General features: G+C 35.8%; 1 protein-coding gene across 2 annotated transcripts; it reads left to right on the top strand.

Moving 5' to 3' along the window:
* The first annotated feature begins 1,414 nt into the window (after positions 1-1,414).
* On the top strand, positions 1,415-18,050 carry LOC131154117 (Golgi apparatus membrane protein-like protein ECHIDNA). Of its 2 annotated transcripts, XM_058106645.1 has the most exons (6): positions 1,415-1,648; positions 3,421-3,477; positions 3,570-3,773; positions 3,927-3,986; positions 4,090-4,216; positions 17,721-18,050. In XM_058106645.1, the coding sequence occupies exons 1-6, from the start codon at positions 1,634-1,636 to the stop codon at positions 17,807-17,809; spliced, it is 552 nt and encodes a 183-aa protein (XP_057962628.1). In that variant the 5' UTR covers positions 1,415-1,633; the 3' UTR covers positions 17,810-18,050. The 2 variants fall into 2 exon arrangements, with proteins under 2 accessions (XP_057962628.1, XP_057962627.1); XM_058106644.1 differs by lacking the exon at positions 4,090-4,216 and having other exon boundaries at positions 1,503-1,648.
* Positions 18,051-19,135: the final 1,085 nt, after the last annotated feature.

Below are 19,135 nucleotides of genomic sequence, written 5' to 3'. Positions count from 1 at the left end.
GTGATTAATAATGTATCATAATTATATCATAATTATAAACTTCTCATATTCTAAGGTGTCAGTATAGTTTTACAAAATTCTGAAATCATTAACCAGAAAACATAATTACAATTATGATAACAATATTTTATTTAAAGACCTTTCATATTACCTCAACAAATATGATTATAATTTCATTTGATGTAATTAATGTCTTACAGTTGAGACTATTAATTTCGATCTTTAAAATTATATTTGAATGAATTTAAACAAATTTTAATATAATTTTATATTATATCTTATTCAAATTTAATACAAATTCAAATTTAATATATTTTCAAATATAGAGACAATGTTAATTGATGGAGATGATTCATGTACTAAACCTCAACTATTGGGACTTGAAGTTCTACCGTTGTTTGTTGGGTTTCGCCATTTAGAATTGTTTGAAATTTTTTTTTTCTCTTTTTTTTTTTTTAGTGGGGAGGTTGGTTGGGATGAGGAACCTATGATTAATAATATAGTTGCTGTAATTTCGTTTAGGTCTCGAGTAACTCTATGCCGTGTGTATAAGATAATAGTCCTGAGCTTATCTAATCCTATATTTGGACAGCACCAAACATGCGATACGAGAATTTAACGAAGTTTATTTTACTTTTATCTTACAAAATAAACATAAGATGAGTGACAAATCAAAAATATTATAAAATTAGTAATCTAAACATAAACTTTCTATTAGGGTAACATAGCATGTCAAAATTGATACAGAGAGAAACTTATTAGGCTTTTTCTCATTACTTAAATGGTTCGAAGTAAGTTAATATGTTTCAAATAATAAAGTTTGCATTGATTGAACGTCTAATTTATCCTTCTCTATTTGTCTTAACTAATTTTCTGAAAATTATTTTAAAATTTTTACATTTAAATTATAAATTTATTTCCATAACAATCTTGAGCACCCTTTCAATTGTACTCATCAATTTTGCACCTGCCTAATTGGCCCATGAAACTTTTGGGCTCTTGTGGATGGCCTGATGAGAGCTTGATCCCAAATACCAATTTATTTCTCTCAGGTCACAAGGCCCATTATGCCCGAGTAGCTTTACATTTGGTCATACTCAATTTTACTCAAGTTCAAATGGATCTCAAATTAGTCAAGCATCTTGATACTCAAGTTTACATACGGACCTAATCAAATGTTTAATATTTTATTATTTTTATGTTATATTTTATGCACGTATTTAGTTTTGTACTATACTTAAATCGAATTTAATCATACCTGACTTGAATTTTAAGAACTTTTAAAAATTTTAAATTTAATAATTATTAAATTTATTGAGTGTAACTCAAGTTTTAAACTTCGAATTTTCAAAATAACTTGAGCTTTGAGACTCGAACTAAACTCAAAAAGTTGTTCCACAACAACTTACACTTTGGGCCGGTATATGGGCCTAGTGGCCCCTCCTGGGCCTCCATGCCTAACCAGCTCACAGCTATAACCAAACAGGACCTAAGAAAGCAGCATAAATTTTAATTTAGTTCAATGTTTGGGGTTGTTTGGGAAATTTCAATATTGTGTGACTGCCTCTTCTTCATAACTCAGGTAATCACAAAGATCATCAAATCAATCTGAGGAGCTTCTCAATCTCCAGAAATGGATCTAGTCCAGGTGAGTTACGTCTATGCATGTATCTATAAATTTTGTAGCAATTGTAGTGTTGAATCCTGTGTTAAAATGCAAATGGTCATGTAATTTGATCCTATGTTGTGTTAATTGTGATTCGCTGGTCGTAGATCTGTCTCTCAAATCGATACTGGGTTGAATTCTGAAACGATTTTGGGTTACCTTTCGTTTGGCTTCTGGGAAAACTGAAGAAGTGAATACAGAAATCAATTTTTTAGTCATCTGCGTTGTTGCCGACCGTTTTGGTTATTGATAAATGAAAAGCTCAATTCGAAGCCAAATGGTTGAATTGGTTTTTAATTTCGTTGATATTTTTGTTTCCTGGGTTTCCCAAATAATTACAAAAAATTTAAGAGTTTTTTCCCTTTATGGTCTTCATTTTCTCAGCAATGAAATGATTGAATCGGCTTTAGTTTGTTTGAGGCTTTTTGTTGTCTGGGTTTCCCAAATAATTGAAAATTTTGGGAGTTTTTTTACCCTAGAATTTTCCTAATTTTAGTTTATGGTATGCATTTTCTCAGCAATCCAATGGAATAGCGAGCGATCTTGCTTTGTTAGAGTACTGTAATCTGATTGGTGATATTGGGATGATTATTTTAGTTTGATGGATGATTTTTTTTCCTTGTTTTTTTATTTTTGTTAGGGGTATTGATAATCAGAACACATCTTGCTGAACATGTTTTACATAGTCATTTTTTTTTTATTTTTTATTTTAAGTCAAAAGAAAGACTGAAACAACACAAAAAAAATCATTAAGGACTGCACCCTAAACTTCAGAAAGTCTTCAGCAAAGCCGTTCAAACATTCCAGTGTAGTACAATGTGTAGGTCTGCGGGAATTGCAGAAATGTTATCAGAATAGGATAAGCGCCAAATTTTCTGCACAGTTCTATATTAATTTAATGTGAAATTAGAATGAGTGGGGATATCATTTTTAGGTGGTGTTTTGGTGTTGCAGCCTTTAAATGGACCTTTCCAACTGCCAAAGAGCAGGTGGTGCCTGCATTTCTAGCATAATTCACTTCTAGTATATAATTTTTTCTCTATATTATGTGATCTAGTGATCAGCAATCAGATTGTGCAAATAATTCCAGTATCATAAATTTAAATTCATATAAAATTCAATGAGCCTTATCTCTCTAAATTGAACAAAAATATTGTGATTGGGTTGTGTTGTTTGGATAGATAATTTCAAAGAATGATATGTTCCTTCTTTTTTTTTTTTATTCGGTTGCCATTCTTAAACTTTTGGTGATCTTTCTAATGAACCATATGGGGTAACTCCTTTTGCTCTTTTACGATAACAAAGTTACCTGCATCTAATAGTCACCTGGCCTTTAGCGTGCTTGTTGATCTTATAACCATCCACTTCTCCTCTTCGCTCATACAGTTAGCCCTGCCCTGAGACTTTCCCAGCAAAGCACATGCATGCACATACGTCCACACAGCACATGCAGTTTTTGCAGGAAACAATGTTGAACTATATTACATATCATAAATGATATTATTCAGCTATTTGTGAATCTTGCTGCATCTTTTTTGGCATTTTAGTGACATGAACTTGCTTGTTAATCACAAGTGGAAAAAAGCTATCTAGCATTAATATATCACAATTTGGTTGAGAAAGTGGAACTCGTAGATGGGCCGTATTATAGTCACCTTCTTTCTACTCCTTCCCCATCCCCCTGTTTTGGCTCTCTCTTATGAACCTCTTCTTAAGGTTATTTGTGCTTTATATGGTTTTCCTTCTGGTTGCAGCCTCCAGTGGAGAACTACGCAAACCCTAAGACATGTCTCTTTCATGTTCTCTTCAAGGTCTGAATTCTTGGTTACCTTACCCTCAGGTTTTGATTCATTAACCTATCTCACAATCAAATAATGCATTTTTTTGTGGCGGTCTTGTGCAGGCTGGAGCTTTGGCATTTTACATACTTTCAGCCCTCTTTTTTGATAGCTTTGTCATTATTTTTGTGGTTACTGTTCTTCTTGCTGCTCTTGACTTTTGGGTGGTGAAGAATGTAAGTGGGCGTATATTGGTTGGTTTGAGGTGGTGGAATGAAGTAAATGATCTTGGGGAAAGCGTGTGGAAGTTTGAATGCCTTGACCAAGAGGTTAGCTATTGCGTTACATATGTTTTCACCAGGCCTTTTGTTTTCCCCTTTATTACACCGCGTGTTCTTTAAAAATCTGGAATTGCTTTATAATATTTGCTCTTTACTTTAGCACAAGGCTCATATGTGTGTGTCCTTGCTTCCCTTCTATAGTCATTGTCCAGGATGAACAAGAAGGATTCATGGCTATTCTGGTGGACCCTTTACCTAACAGTAAGTGTATATGTCCGATTATGCATGTCAACAACCTGCCTCTCTACATAGACCAGTTGGTTTTAGCTGTTATATTTAAAATTTCTATCCTTCAATTTTGTAGGCAGTAGCATGGATCATTCTTGGAATATTTTCTCTCATAAGATTTCAAGCTGATTACCTCCTTGTTGTTGGAGTTTGCTTGACCCTCAGTATTGCAAATATTGTTGGCTTTACAAAATGCCGCAAAGGTGTGCAAGCAGTCCCCTCCCCCACCCCACCAAAAAAAAAAGTATTTAAGAGCCTTTTAAAAAAAAAAAAAATTCTCATAGTATGTTATTGTGTATCATATTATGCTGGTGTTTTGTTTACCAGTGTGTGTGCGCATGCATGCACACATGTGGATGCACATTTCTTTTGTTATGACACTATAGGATTAGAAGACATAAAAGTTCATATCTTGGAACTTTGGAATGTTCTCTTGGTTAGAGTGAGGAGGCAATGACACTTGATCATTATCAAACCAACTGCAACACTTTTCTGTCCATGATATTGCACCAGAACACCTTGTATTTCACATATATGTGTGTATATATATATCCACCAAGTTCAAATATTAAATACTGTTTGCATCAAATATTTTTTAAGAATACATTAAATGTCCTTAGGGGCTGTTCCCTAAGTTGGTAAACTCAAGACTTCCTTGGTTAGATGTTAGGTTCCAGTCCTCAGGGCTTCGACTTCCTTATTGAGATTAAACCTTGATGTGGTGAAGGGTAGAGGGGTGCCAAAAGGGTTTCAAATGCCATTGTATCTTAAATAAATTAATTAATTATTGTACCTGGGACCAAATAATGCTGCTTACATCCTCTTGTTTATTTTTTTCTCTTAATAATATTTCTTCTCTTATCTAAAACAAATAATGCCAACAACAACAGCAACAACAACACACCAAGCCTTGAAGTCCCACTTGGTGGGGTCAAGTACATGGATCCTTTTCCACCAATTCACATGATTGAGGGCATTTTCCTTGGACATATTAAGAGCTATTAAATCCTTCCTTGTTATCATCTCATTCAATTTTATTTTAGGTCTATCCTTCCCCCTTCTGCTACCTTTAATAGTAACTAACTCACTTCTCACTATTGCATTATTTGGTTTGCTTTTTAGATGCCCAAACTATCTAAGTCACCCCTCCCTATTTTATTTTCTGCTGGCGCTATTCGTAAATTATTGCGAATATATTCATTCCTTAATTTATCCTTAAGTGTTATACCCACTCATCCACCTTAGCATTCACATTTCAAAAACTTCTACTATTTGGATATATTGTTTCTTAACTGCCCAACATTCTGATTAATTGTTTAAAGTATGTGCTCGATGTTTCTAATAGTTATTTAATATATTTTTTCTCATATTTAGTATATTTCTTATGTTGCTCTTACTGCTAACCATTGAGACGATGCCAATGCTTAAACTATTACAGTGTGTTTAGGAGCATAGATTTTGGATCATGAATTTGGATTTTAGTGGATTTGAACAAATTTCGATACAATTTTAGATTACATCTTATTTAAATCAAATAAAACTCCAAATCCAAGGCCTCTCCAAACATAAGATTAATGTATTTAAAAGAAAAATTTTGCAACTTATTTATTCAAGGGGAAGGTTTTCCAGTTATATATATCTGTGTGTGTGTGTGTGTGTGTGTGTGTGTGTGTATGAAAAATACTTGTACAATAAGAAAATAATAATGTTTTAAGAGAGGTATCACATCAAAGCATGCAGTTTTGGTTTTATTTATTTTTTGATAGAAAAAGAAGAAATATTATTAAAGGAGAAGAATGTACATAAGAAAAGGAGCATAAAAATCCCTAAGAAAGCAGCCACCTAGTCACGCTGTGAATTTGAAACGCACCCTGCCTCAAAACATCTAGAAAGCCTAAAGTGAAGCCAAATATTGAATTCTATCCCAAGGCAAAAATGAAGACATCTTTTTCTTAGTAAGATACGCGCATTTTCTCCAACCAAATACCCCACAAAATGGTAAAAATTCTCTCAACTCCTCAACTCTAGACCATTTCCATTCCTACCAGCCTCATAAAGGAAGTAGCTAACAAATCCTCCACCGAATGAGCACACACCCAACTCTCCCTTGGAAAAAAAACCAAAAAGCTTATTCCAACCCCCAAGAAAAAAAAACAATGCAAAAAGAGGAGAAAGTGATTCTGAACTATCAAGACAAGAGAGCACATATCCAGAGATAAAGCCTTAGAAGGCCTCCTACTTTGCACCATATTGTTGGTGTCAAGTAAAAGCTTTAATCTTTGAGGGAACTTTGGCCTTCCAAAGACAACCATAAAGCTCAAATGGCACATTTTTTTTTTGAATCAAATAATTGGAAAAAGGACTTACAAGAAAGTTTCCCCAAAGAATGAAGAGACCATAAGGTCCATAACTAAGTATCCTTCATATTGGAACAGAAACCCTCAAGAAAACCCAACAAGGCTGAGAGTTCATTCACCTCCCTATCGTTGTGATAACTATGATATGGAAAGCCCAAAAAAAGTTGTCCCCCATTAATGATCAAGAAAGGGGATATAACTCCATTGTACAACGAGGATAGGCAATAAGGAAAAGAAATGAATAGAGCAGAATCACCCATCCAAATATCTTCACAAAAATGAATCTAAGACTCGTTACCAAGAGCAAACTTAGTAAACGGGATAAAGAGAGAATAAAATTGTGAAATATACAGCTAAGGACTCTTAAAGGAACATCTTATCTCTATATTTGCATAAGGGAATTTTTCTCTAGGGGAAACTGCCATGACCAGTTATTGAAAAGAGCGATGTTTTTCAACACCAAACTATCAAGATCCAAATCCCCCTCTTCCTTAAATGGTTAGACCTACACACCACCTTCCAACTAACTAAATGATCCTTCTTCTTTCCAACCCTAGACCAAAAGAAATCTCTCACGATTCTCTCAATTCTCCTAGCAACACTTACAGGGGTTCTAAAAATGGACAAGAAGTACAGAGGATATTAGAGACAAGCCTGAATGAGTGTAATATAACCATCTAGAGAAAAAAAAAAAAAAAAGGCATCCTTCCACCCATCAAGTTGCTTAGACACCTTCTCCACCACCACAGGAGCCCAAAACCCTAGAAACCTAAGATTACACCCAAAGGTGATGTAGGACGGGTAAGGGTGGCCTAGTCCTATGGTTTCAATCCTCACACAAGTATATACACTCAAGACACTTTGATTTAAGAACTCAATTAATTAAACATAAACACAATAAATCAAACTTCATTTCACATGTTGTTGAATTTTTAAACGGTGTATGATGTTGTTCAGAAATAAGTCCCAAGAGTTCTTTCACAAAGGAATCAAGTTATATGCAACAAATATGTTATTCAAAATTTCAAGAATTTAAGTTTTATTTTTAGCAAGCAATATTCCCACAATTGATTTTAAACTAGCAAGTATCAATATTACAATCTATGGATTCAAAGGGCTTATCAAATATGGAATTTCAGATTTCCAGCAAAGGCTTCAATATAAGCAAGGATTCAAACAACACAAGTACTAAAATTACCAAGAGAATTGTTTGGATGACTTGACGTTGTATAACACAAGTCTTAGACCATGCCAAAAAATTCTTTGGAACAAGCTTTAAAACACCGAGACAAGGGCAGCAATGTAATGGAAGGGAAGTGGAACTGCTGTAAGTATGTAATGATCCAAATGAATGCTGAATTTACCAATCAAAATGATGGTTGACTTGACGATATTCTACACAAGATAGAACTCTCCTGAAGTCTTTCATGCAAACTTTGAAATGTAATATGTATGCTGCAATGGAATGGTGGATTGTTGGCCTTGGGTGTAACTTGGTGGTGACCGTGTGGGTGATGGAGGGAAGTCGTGAAAGTGGGATAGGGGTGGAGTCGTTGGATAGAATAGTGGTTTCTCACCACCTGATTTCCGAGGAGAACGACGTAGCCTCTCACTACACAATCACAAGGATTGGACAAAGCTTAACAAGCTTCACAAAGGAAAAAATCTTTCTAATTCAATAACAATACTTTTCTCTCTACCTAGTTCTTACAATGAAGGGGTATATATAGCTAGCATGGGGGGACAAAGACATTAAAGAACTAACAATTCCCACACAAGCATGGGAGACACAAATAATAAAGACACCAACTTACTAGACATAATAAATATTCACACAGCTTACAACACTCCAACTTACGAGACATATTAAATACTAAGCGCAACTTAATAACACCACTTACTAAGGAAAAGCACATGCAAGCAAGTTGTCTTACATGTTTATAAATTAAATGCAAAATAAAAGTCAAAGAGAGACCCAATTCCGTGTAGGGCCCAATGGAGTTGTGTGGGGCCCACATGGGTCTTGAACTCGGACTTGTGTTGGCATAACAATTCGGGTCTTTCTCACACTGAAAAGTCTTCAAAACAAGTCTTCAAATAATCCATTCAAAATCTACAAACAATTATGAACCGATGTAGACATCAGGAGATGGTCCACGTGTCATCATGTCGGCAAAGGAAATGTGGACATCGGGAGGCCGTCCATGTGTCACAACATCTGAAAATGACATACGTAGGGCATGCTGATCCCCATCAAAAGGAACCCTTAAATAAGTCAAGGGGCACTTTAAAATTCCACAACCAAGTAAAGAGGCAAAATCCAAAGGTCTAGAATTGCTTAAGTTAATACCAGCTATCCCACTCTTTGCCACATTTATTTTCAAACCCAAAACTCTCAAAAGTTCTTAGGATAGCACATTTGGAAAAAGATCCTCATGATCATCTAAAAAAATCCGTGTCATCTACAAACTGAACATGAGACCACCACTATCTCATTTCCCATTCCCAACCATCTCAAAAATCCTTTAACTGCTGCCCTATCCATCAACCTGCACAAAGTATCATCAATGAAAACAATCAAAAAAGGAGAAACAGATCCCCTTGTCTAACGCTTCTTGATGCCTTAAACCAAGACTTAGGTTGAAGTTGAACCGTTGAACCATTGATAATGACTAAAAAGAAGCACTATTGACTAGACAAGCATCCCCTCATCCACTTCCTCCATCATTCCCCAAAACCCTTTCTAACCAAAACCTTATCAAGGAAATTCAAACAAACTTGATCCTAAACCTTTTCAAAATCTAGTTTAAGGATTAACCCCCTCTCTTTCCTCCTTCACACATTGCTACTCAAATAGCATCCACAATCTGCCCACCCCCCAACTTTGAGCCTAAAATATAGAGTCTCCAATCACAAAATTCGCAAGAACTTGAACAATTATATTATACACACTACTAGCAAGACTCATAGGCCAAAAATCAGCAACCTAATTGACCAACTCTTCTTAACTACCAGAGTAATGAAGGTAGATTTAATTGTTTGGCCCACAACTCCATTACCATAGAACTCATTAAAAGTCTTAATTAAATCTTTCCTAATCACATCCCAACAATCTTGAAAGAAAGCCATGTTGAAACCTATGGACTCGGAGCCTTATTCCTCTCCATCCCAAACACCACTGCTATCACTTCATTCTCCTCAAAAGGCCTCTCTGAGCAATCACCCTCCTCGAGCCATTTAAATTTCATCTTCTGCCTCCAACTCCTTACTTCCCTAAAGATAACCTCCTTCAACTCATTTTTCAATGGGTCTCTCTTAGCCTTCTCACACTCCAATCTTCACCAAACTCCCCAGTTCTTCTTTCCTATCCTACAAATAAGTCTGTCCTAAAATCCTTGACCTTTTGGCCCTAATTATTCCCATGATTCCCACATTCCACTTCTTCAGCATCTCTTAAGCCTTAAAAGCCTAAAACCTTTCCACCCCTTCTCTACCTCCTCATTCCAATAGTTAGGATGAAAAGATTGGACAGATCTTCAAACCTATACAGAGTAGGACCTGACTTGACCTTGCTAGACTGTAATGAAATAGTAATATCATATGCTAATCTAGACAAAACACCCTGAGAAAGATTGGGAAACTCGTCTTCCAACTCACTGCAGAATAAAAACTATTTATCAGCAGATCTATCCCCACCCATCCGGGTAAAAAGAGCATTATCCAATGATAAATCCCCCAAATCACTCTCCTTAATAAAACTATCAAAATGTAACATACTATAAGTGGTCCTACCTCTGCTTTTTCTCTCCCTAGAAAACCTCACAACATTGAAATATCCCCTTAAAATCTACCTAAGATGACAAAAACCATACACCGTAGCTAACTCATCCCATAGACCCTAGAGCTGGTCTAGTAGGACCCTAGACCAAGATGACCTATCATTGACAAAAATAAAAAAATAAAAAAAAGGGCAACAAGATGCACAAAGCTTCTATGTATGCGGGCTTCGGGAAGGGGCGGACCAAGATAGGTCTATAGTATGCAATCTTACATTGCATTTTTGCAAAAGGCTATTTCCACGCCTCGAACAGCCAACAAGACAATCTTTTTTACAAATGGAAAGAGCACCCCCTGCAATTAACATCCCTCAACAGCCTTGTCTGAAGGAAGAAAGTCCCAGCCCTTGCACCTACCCTCACAAATACTCTTAATCAACACCCCCCCCCCCCACCCCTGGCGCGCACGCGTGCGGGTGTAGCATATCCACATTCTCAAGTTAGTTTCTAGAAGAAAAATAATGTCAAGTGAACTTCTAAGCAAAACCTTCGTAATCAGCCCCCTCTGCCTCACATTCCCCCAAACCCCTAACATTTCAACTGATAATTTTCATAATTTAACTAATTTACCCCCCTTATCTCAACCTCTACGCTCCCAATAATTCACAAAGGAAGCTAATTTATTTAACTCCTTTTGCACTCTCTTCTTTTTCCTCGCACGTGTTCTAGAATCTTTCAACTCTTGCCTTAATGGATTCATTAACTTGCAACCGAACCCCTCAAAGAATTTTTGTGGATCCTAGTTGTCACTTTTACATCCCAGTGGGCATTAGGCACTCAATGTAGGATCATAGGTAAGAAGGCGGAAGGAAGGACAATTGGCAATAAGAACACACTGAGTGGAATTTCATTAAACAAAGAGGATTCAAGAACAAGAGGTATACATGGAGAACTTTTACAAGAGACTTCTTTGTTCTCGCTTGCTCTGCCTAACTAGTAGCTAAAACCCTCCTTATATATATGATGAGCGAGGGAATATGTCATGGAATCTTAAAATATGCTATGACATATTCTTTATCCTTATCTCCTTTACATAAAGCTTACAGAGATAAAATTAAAACTTTCTTTACCCAAAGTAACTTTAGAAAAGCGACTTTAGATAAAGCTGACACTACAACCATGAAAATGACAACACGCGAAAAGTGACAACACAATAAAAGTTAAAGCTGGTGCCCATGTGACTGCTGCTTCAGAGATCATATCTTGTTCTGTATTCATCTTCTTCTTCAGTCGGATAAGCTGTCATAGTTTCCAAATCCTCTACTGTCCCATTACTTCTGGTTTGCTCTGCATAGTAGAGTGTCAACCTGTTTGTTGGGTAGATGCTGTAAAATTGAGGAAACAGGACTGGGTAATGAGAGCTCTTGGCTCTTCCACCATCTTGAAAGTGCACTAGGTTAAACAAATCTTGTGGTAATTTGTTCGGGTCAAAATGATTGATGTAGCATAGGTTCTTTCTTGTGTTGACTGTGTTTTGGTCGGGTAGAGCTAGCTTCTCTAGTGATTGATAGGGAATAGGAATACTTTAATTAATTCTGTCTTTTATTTTATAAGATTGGCAAGAGATCATATAGTATGGGCCAATTAGACACTCAATGTAGGATGAATACAGAATAAGATATGATCTCTGAAGCAGTCACATGGGCACTAGCTTTAACTTTTATTGTGTCGTCACTTTTCGCGTGTTGTCTTTTTCATGGTTGTAGTGTCAGCTTTATCTAAAGTCGCTTTTCTTTACTTTAGGTAAAGAAAGTTTTAATTTTATCTTTGTAATCTTTATGTAAAGGAGATAAGGATAAAGAATATGTTGTAGCATATTCCAAGATGGCATTGCAAATTCCCTCGCTCCTCACTTATATAAGGAGGGTTTTAGCTGCTAGTTAGGCAGAGTAAGTGAGAGCAAAGAAGTCTCTTGTAAGAGTTCTCCATGTATACCTCTTGTTCTTGTATCCTCTTTGTTTAATGAAATTCCGCTAGATACAAGAATTAGAGAACTCTTACAAGAGTCTTCTTTGCTCTCACTTGCTCAGCCTAACTAATAGCTAAAACCCTCCTTGTATAGATGAGGAGCAAGGGAATATGCCATGGCATCTTGGAATATGCTACGTCATATTCTTTATCCTTATTTCCTTTACATAGCTTACAAAGATAAAATTAAAACTTTCTTTACCTAAAGTAACTTTAGAAAAGCGACTTTAGATACAACCATGACAACACACGAAAGTGACCGCACGATAAAATTTAAAGCTGGTGCACGTGTGACTCCTTCAGAGATCATATCTTGTTCTGTATTCATCTTCTTCTTCAGTCAGATAAGCTGCAATAATTTCCAAGCCCTCTACTATCCCATTACTTCCTATCTGCTCTACATAGTAGAGTGTCAGCCTGTTTGTTAAGTAGGTGCTGTAAAATTGAGGAAACAGGACTGGGTAATGAGAGCTCTTGGCTCTTCCATGATCTTGAAAATGCACTGGGTTGAACAAATCTTGTAGTAATTTTTCGGGTCAACATGATTGATGTAGAATAGGCTCTTTCTTTTGTCAACCCAATTGCGTGTTGATAGAGGGGATTCGTAAAAGGGTTTTCCTTGAAACTCCGTATTCTTTCCCAGATGAGAAAGATATTGATGTACCTATTCCCACCTTGGTTCTAGATTTCACCTTTGAGGTGGAAGGTGATCAGTAAGTTTGTGGACCCGGATATGAAATCTAAATGTTTGACCCATTGTACTTCTATTTTGAAAAACAAGAGTCAATCTTTAAGGTAGCTATATTGGTGGGGTCTCTGCCTCTGATTTGTAATGAAGGCATAGGTCCATGGTTTATGCAGGATCATGTCAATACAGTACCAAAGAAGAAGAAAGGCTTCTTTTGGGAAGGTTAAATAAGACAGTGTGGGGACCCAAAGGCCATTGAAAAAAGTGGATGGTGTTCCAAATATTTTATTGGTGCATCAACCAATCCAAATTTTGAGAGGAGGATGGACTGGAGACCCTGGACCATTCTGTTGTTCCCTTTGTCTATGGTGTGGCCGAGAATGCTATCTTGGATCTCATTGCGAAGGGTCTGGACAAGTTGTAAGAGAGATTGAGTTTTAGGGTGAGATGAGGATGCCATGAGGAAAAACACTTGGGGATTGGTTGGTCTTGAGAGGAAATCACTAAGGATGTCGTGCTTTCCTTTGATGTGCTTTACTTCAAATTTATGCCGTGAAAATCAGTTAGTCTATCTAAGAAGCTATCCTTACAGGAGGATCTTTTACTTGAATTGGATCATTTTTTGAAAGGATGACATTTCCATTTCGATTGTGAAAGTATCTCCAATCAGATGAAATTAGAACTTTTTAATCCCTTTTTTCACCGCCAAAATTTCTTTGAAGGTGGAGTGATAATGCGATTCTTATTCTTTGAATGCTCCATTTTGTATCCACAAATATGTCTAGTCCCATCTTCTTTTTCTTCTATTAAGGTTGTGGCCTTGTGTCCCCACACTGTCTTATTTAACCTTTCCAAAAGTAGCCTTTTTTCTTCTTTGGTACCACGCCAGGACCTATTAAGGCATAAACCATGGACCTATGCCTTCATTACGAACTAAAGGCAGAGACCCTGCCAATATAGTTACCTTAAAGATTGACTCTTGTTTTTCAAAACAAAAGCGCAATGAGTTGAACATTTAGATTTCATATTCAGGTCCCCATACTTATTGGTCACCTTCCACCTCAAAGGTGAAATCCAAAACCAAGGTGGGAATAGGTACTTCAATATCTCTCCTATCTGTGAAAGAATACGGAGTTTCGAGGAAGACCTTTTTGTGGATGCACATCTATCAGCGTGCAATTGGATTGACACAAGAAAGAGCCTATGCTACATCAATCATTTTGACTCGGATAAATTACCACAAGATTTGTTTAATCCAGTGCATTTTTAAGATGATGGAAAAGCCAAAAGCTCTCATTACCCAGTCCCCTTTCCTGAATTTTACAGCACCTACCTAACAAACAGGCTGACAGTCTACTATGTAGAGCAGAGAGGGAGTAATGGGACAGTAGAGGACTTGGAAATTATGATTGCTTATCTAACTAGAAAGGAAGATGAATACAAAACAAGATATGATCTCTGAAGCAGTCACATGGGCACCAGCTTTAACTTTTATTGTGTTGTCACTTTTCGTGTGTTGTCATTTTCGTGGTTGTAGTGTCAACTTTATCTAAAGTTGCTTTTCTAAAGTTACTTTAGGTAAAGAAAGGAAGATGAATACAAAACAAGATATGATCTCTGAAGTGGTCACATGGGCACCAACTTTAACTTTTATTGTGTTGTCACTTTTCGTGTGTTGTCATTTTCGTGGTTGTAGTGTCAACTTTATCTAAAGTTGCTTTTCTAAAGTTACTTTAGGTAAAGAAAGGAAGATGAATACAAAACAAGATATGATCTCTGAAGTGGTCACATGGGCACCAGCTTTAACTTTTATTGTGTTGTCACTTTTCGTGTGTTGTCATTTTCGTGGTTGTAGTGTCAACTTTATCTAAAGTTGCTTTTCTAAAGTTACTTTAGGTAAAAAAAGTTTTAATTTTATCTTTGGAAATTGTATGTAAAGGAGATGAGCATAAATAATATGTCGTAACATACTCCAAGATGCCATAGTATATTCCCTCACTCCTCATCTATATAAGGAGGGTTTTAGCTACTAGTTAGGTAGAGCAAGTGAGAGCAAAGAAGTCTCTTGTAAGAGTTCTCCATATAGATCTCTTGTTCCTGTATCCTCTTTGTTTAATGAAATTCTGCTCAGTGTGTTCTTATTGCCAATTGTTCCTTTCTTTCCACCTTCTTACCTATGATCCTATACTAAGTGCCTAATTGGTATGCGGAGACCCCGCCAATATAGTTACCTTAAAAATTGGCTCTTGTTTTTCAAAATAGAAGTTGGGGAAGATCGTGAGGGTAACCATCCTTGCATTCAACGTTGTATGCATAGTGGCAATGCAAGCATGCTTGTACTTACAAAACTTTGAATCAAGGAGAGCAATCTTGGAGCAAACCGAAAGACCTTTCCTCCCATGGAAGGTGAGGTATAGTTTGACCGCATTGACATGGATATGGGTGAATCCCTAGTTGAGATACTTTCGAGGAAGATCTGGGGAGAACTCTAGGGTAACAAACTGTTCTGCTTTAGTTGCCAAGAGCTGGTGGGAATCAAAGGGTGAAGCCTCGATGATTTCTTTGACGCCTTTCGGCACAACTGGTTTGCCGGTGATTTTCTTCAGAAGATTTAAAGGGTATTTGGTTTTGTCATAGACATAGTATGAGTTTGTAATTTGAGGATTCTTGGTTTGGGGGATAAGGTCATCTTCTGGAACATAGTCTACTTCATACATATGATCAAGACGATCTAGGCTCAACACAAATGAAGATCTTGGAGAAGTGTTGAAGGATGGGATGGAATGATCATGGCTCTAGAAGGCATGACGTCTTATTTGACACAATCGGAACCTATTCTCACAACCTATGAATGAATAGATCTCTTGTCCATCTTGTAAAATAAAACACAAATTCAATCAAAGTGTTCCTATTCCCTATCAATCACTAGAGAAGCCAGCTCTGCTCGACCAAAACACAGCCTTCCATGGCCTCTAACAGGTCAAGTGCACCTTAGGTCTTATTCTCTAATGATTTCCAAGGAAGCAAACCAGCTGTTTAGTTTGGCTTTGTTTATCAATGTTCTGATGTGGAGGATCCACATGGGTTGTGACAACCACAGGGCATACTAGGCTAAAACAATAACCTTTGTTCTGGGTGAAGAGATCCATTAGTCAAGGAGTGATGGAGGCTCCGAAGGAGCCTTTAAGCTGCCATGGCTCGGATACCAATTAGGCACTCAGTGTAGAATCGTAGGTAAGAAGGTGGAAGAAAGGAACAATTGGCAATAAGAACACACTGAGCGGAATTTCATTAAAAAAATAGGATACAAGAGCAAGGGGTATACATGGAGAACTCTTACAAGAGACTTCGTTGCTCTCACTTACTCTGATACCAAAGGTGCTAGAACCACGCCACATTAAAATCCTCCATTTGGCACAAAGGAATGTCAGCCTCTTTGAACAAGTTAGACGTGGGTACAATACCTTTTTGACGACACAAGCCCCCTTGTTCCTCCAATATAGGTTTAAATGCTGTAGTGATATTTATATTAAATATATATATTAGTATTGTTTATAATTTATACAGTTGAGGGTTGAGAAGTAATGAAATATGCCTGTATAATGAGAAACATAATAAATTTGATGTATAAACAAATGACTAAAACCCATGCATTGCAAAATAGGCACTGGATGGAGAGAGTCAAAAACCCCAAAAAAAAAAGAAACTCATGGTATTTTTGGCATATTATGACCTGACAAAGCTTATATGATCATAAATAGAGCCAAATGGTGGAATGGGATTCGTATAGCGAACTTCAACTGATTGGGCTTTTTATTTTGGTATTTAGTGTTTAAAGTTGGTCATAACCACTAACAAGATGTCAAATTAATTAGAATTTCAGGTTGACTCATTGAATAATAGCATCACTAAGTGCATGCCATAAGATGTAGCTTGTAGTCCATGTGATTGAACCTCATCCACCATTTATTAGGTCATACCTTAGTTGCTGCACATTTGCCTAGGCTATCATCACCAGCATCACAGCCCTTGTAAAGTTTTAGTAGTCATTGGTTCAGAGAATCTTTGAGGATTCTCAGGAATGTGAGTTGGTAATCTTGATGCGCATGTTTGGCGTATCTCAAAAATCATACATGGCAGCCACTGGGATTCCCTAAGAATCCATTATGCCAACAAAACATTCCCATCTACTTCTTTGATATTCCGGATTCTCATGGGAATGGCATCCTATTTCCATGCATAGGATTTCCATGTCATCCCTCAAAAGAAATATGTAGTTATGGTTTCATAGGGGAAAAAAGAAGAAAAATAACCAACATATAGTTTGTTTTGGCTTAAGCTACAGGTTTTTTGAATAGGTTTATACCATCTGTTACTCTGCATCTGTGTTGTTTGAACTATTATGCTGTTAATATATAGCCATTAGAAGCGGGATACCCTGGAGTAATTATTGTTTTTGACAACTGTATTCTTTAGTGGCCTTTGTTTATATGGTGTTTAGCATCAACAGATAGCTTTTGTTGCTTTTCCTAATTTTTTATATTCAAAGCTTGTAATTTACCTTTTCTGCATATGTACTTTGGAAGGTTGCTTATGCATGGTAGTGATCGGTTTATATGTATTCTATCTTTTGAAAAGAAGTTGGAAAGATATTTGCTTACTGGACACAATAATGGTGATATAGCGCAGGCTTGTTTGGATTTGCCAAACACATTCATTCTCTTGCAGCCTGAAGTCTATTTGTGATTTCATTTCTGTTTATGATGACGATGATGTGCAGTTTTTAATTTATTTCTTATTTTACTATTTATCTTATATTCACCATTTTTAAAAAAAAGAAAAAAACTTGTTTCCTCAGATGCTAAGAAGCAGATTCAAGCATTTGCATCTCAGACCATTGCATCCCGGGTCTCATCGACGATTCAGTCAGCATTCAGCGTCGTCTGAGTTTATACAGAAAGATTGGAATAAACCTAAAAAAATATGCACGTTAAGAGATGTTGAGAAATGGTGGGTTGTAGAGGGGCATTGTACTGGATTATTTTCAAACTTCTGTAGAGCTGTAGCAGGGGCAGGTTGGATGTGTATTTTTGAAGTTTTGGATTCCTAATGGTTTTTATAATGAATATCAGATAATTTCAAAAGGTCAAGACTCTTTTTGCAATTCAAAGTCTCCAGATTGATACTACCTCTCTCTCTCTCTCTCTCTCTCTCTCTCTCTCTCTCTCTCTCTCATAATGTTGTATTTTCACTAATTCAAGTGAAGTATTGAAGAAATATATGGCCTTGTGGTTGTTGAATCACGCTTCTTCATTGCTGTTTAGAGAATAGAATCTGTGAAAATAATGTTTTAACAAAAGCATAAATGATGCTTTTGAAAATAGGAAGATTTGCAAGGAATGGTTGTTCTAAGATTTGGCACTCAGCAATCATAACCATTTGACATTACTGTTAAATTTTTGTTATATGAAATAATTTGCTTAAAACATGCACTATAATTTTTTGTTTTTGAAAAAAAATATGATGTCAAAACAATAAGATTTTGTATGGAAAAGAAAATCATACCTTCTTTTAACCCAAAAAAAAAAAAAATCTTTATGATGGATTATATATTTAGATACATTTGGTTTTCAGAATAAATATTCTTAGAAATATGATAGAATACAATGAGAATTTAGTAAATGTCACTTGGGTAAAGATTTATGTTATTCCATTCAACAACTAATTAGAAAAAAATATATATTTTTAGGTGAAATTTAGAAATAGTTATTTTTTGTTATGAATTTATAAAAAAAAATTTGTATGTAGCACAATTTTTTTATTTTTTAAATCCAACATTTTGTTTCATTATCAATTTGCATTTGACTCTTAATTATTAAAATTGATATCTCAAATTATTTTTTGCCTCTCAAAGTGGTACAATAGTTAAAACAAGTTCTAAAGTGAAAAAGTCAAATTAAGATACGATAAAAAATATATCAATTTTAAATTTGAACTATTTTATCTTACGAAATAAATCAATATATATATATATATATATATATTTTTTGCAATTAGTGCTGAATAATTTTGAGAAAAATACATAAATTTCTATAAGCCCTAGAACTCAAAAAATATTAAAAAAATATCAAGAAATGTATATTTTTATGTTTGTTTATCAAGGAAAGTGAGAAAGAAAAAAAAAATTTATACGAAATTCATGAACAAAATTTTAATTTTACACCTCATTAATATTTAATTTTTAAAAATTCTAAATAAACCCTTAAAACTTGT

This window comes from Malania oleifera, chromosome 4 (genome assembly GCF_029873635.1).
Source record: "Malania oleifera isolate guangnan ecotype guangnan chromosome 4, ASM2987363v1, whole genome shotgun sequence".
Taxonomy (NCBI): Eukaryota; Viridiplantae; Streptophyta; class Magnoliopsida; order Santalales; family Ximeniaceae; genus Malania; species Malania oleifera.
Note: the sequence above shows the minus strand (reverse complement) of the source record. Positions and strands in the feature narration are given on the sequence as shown.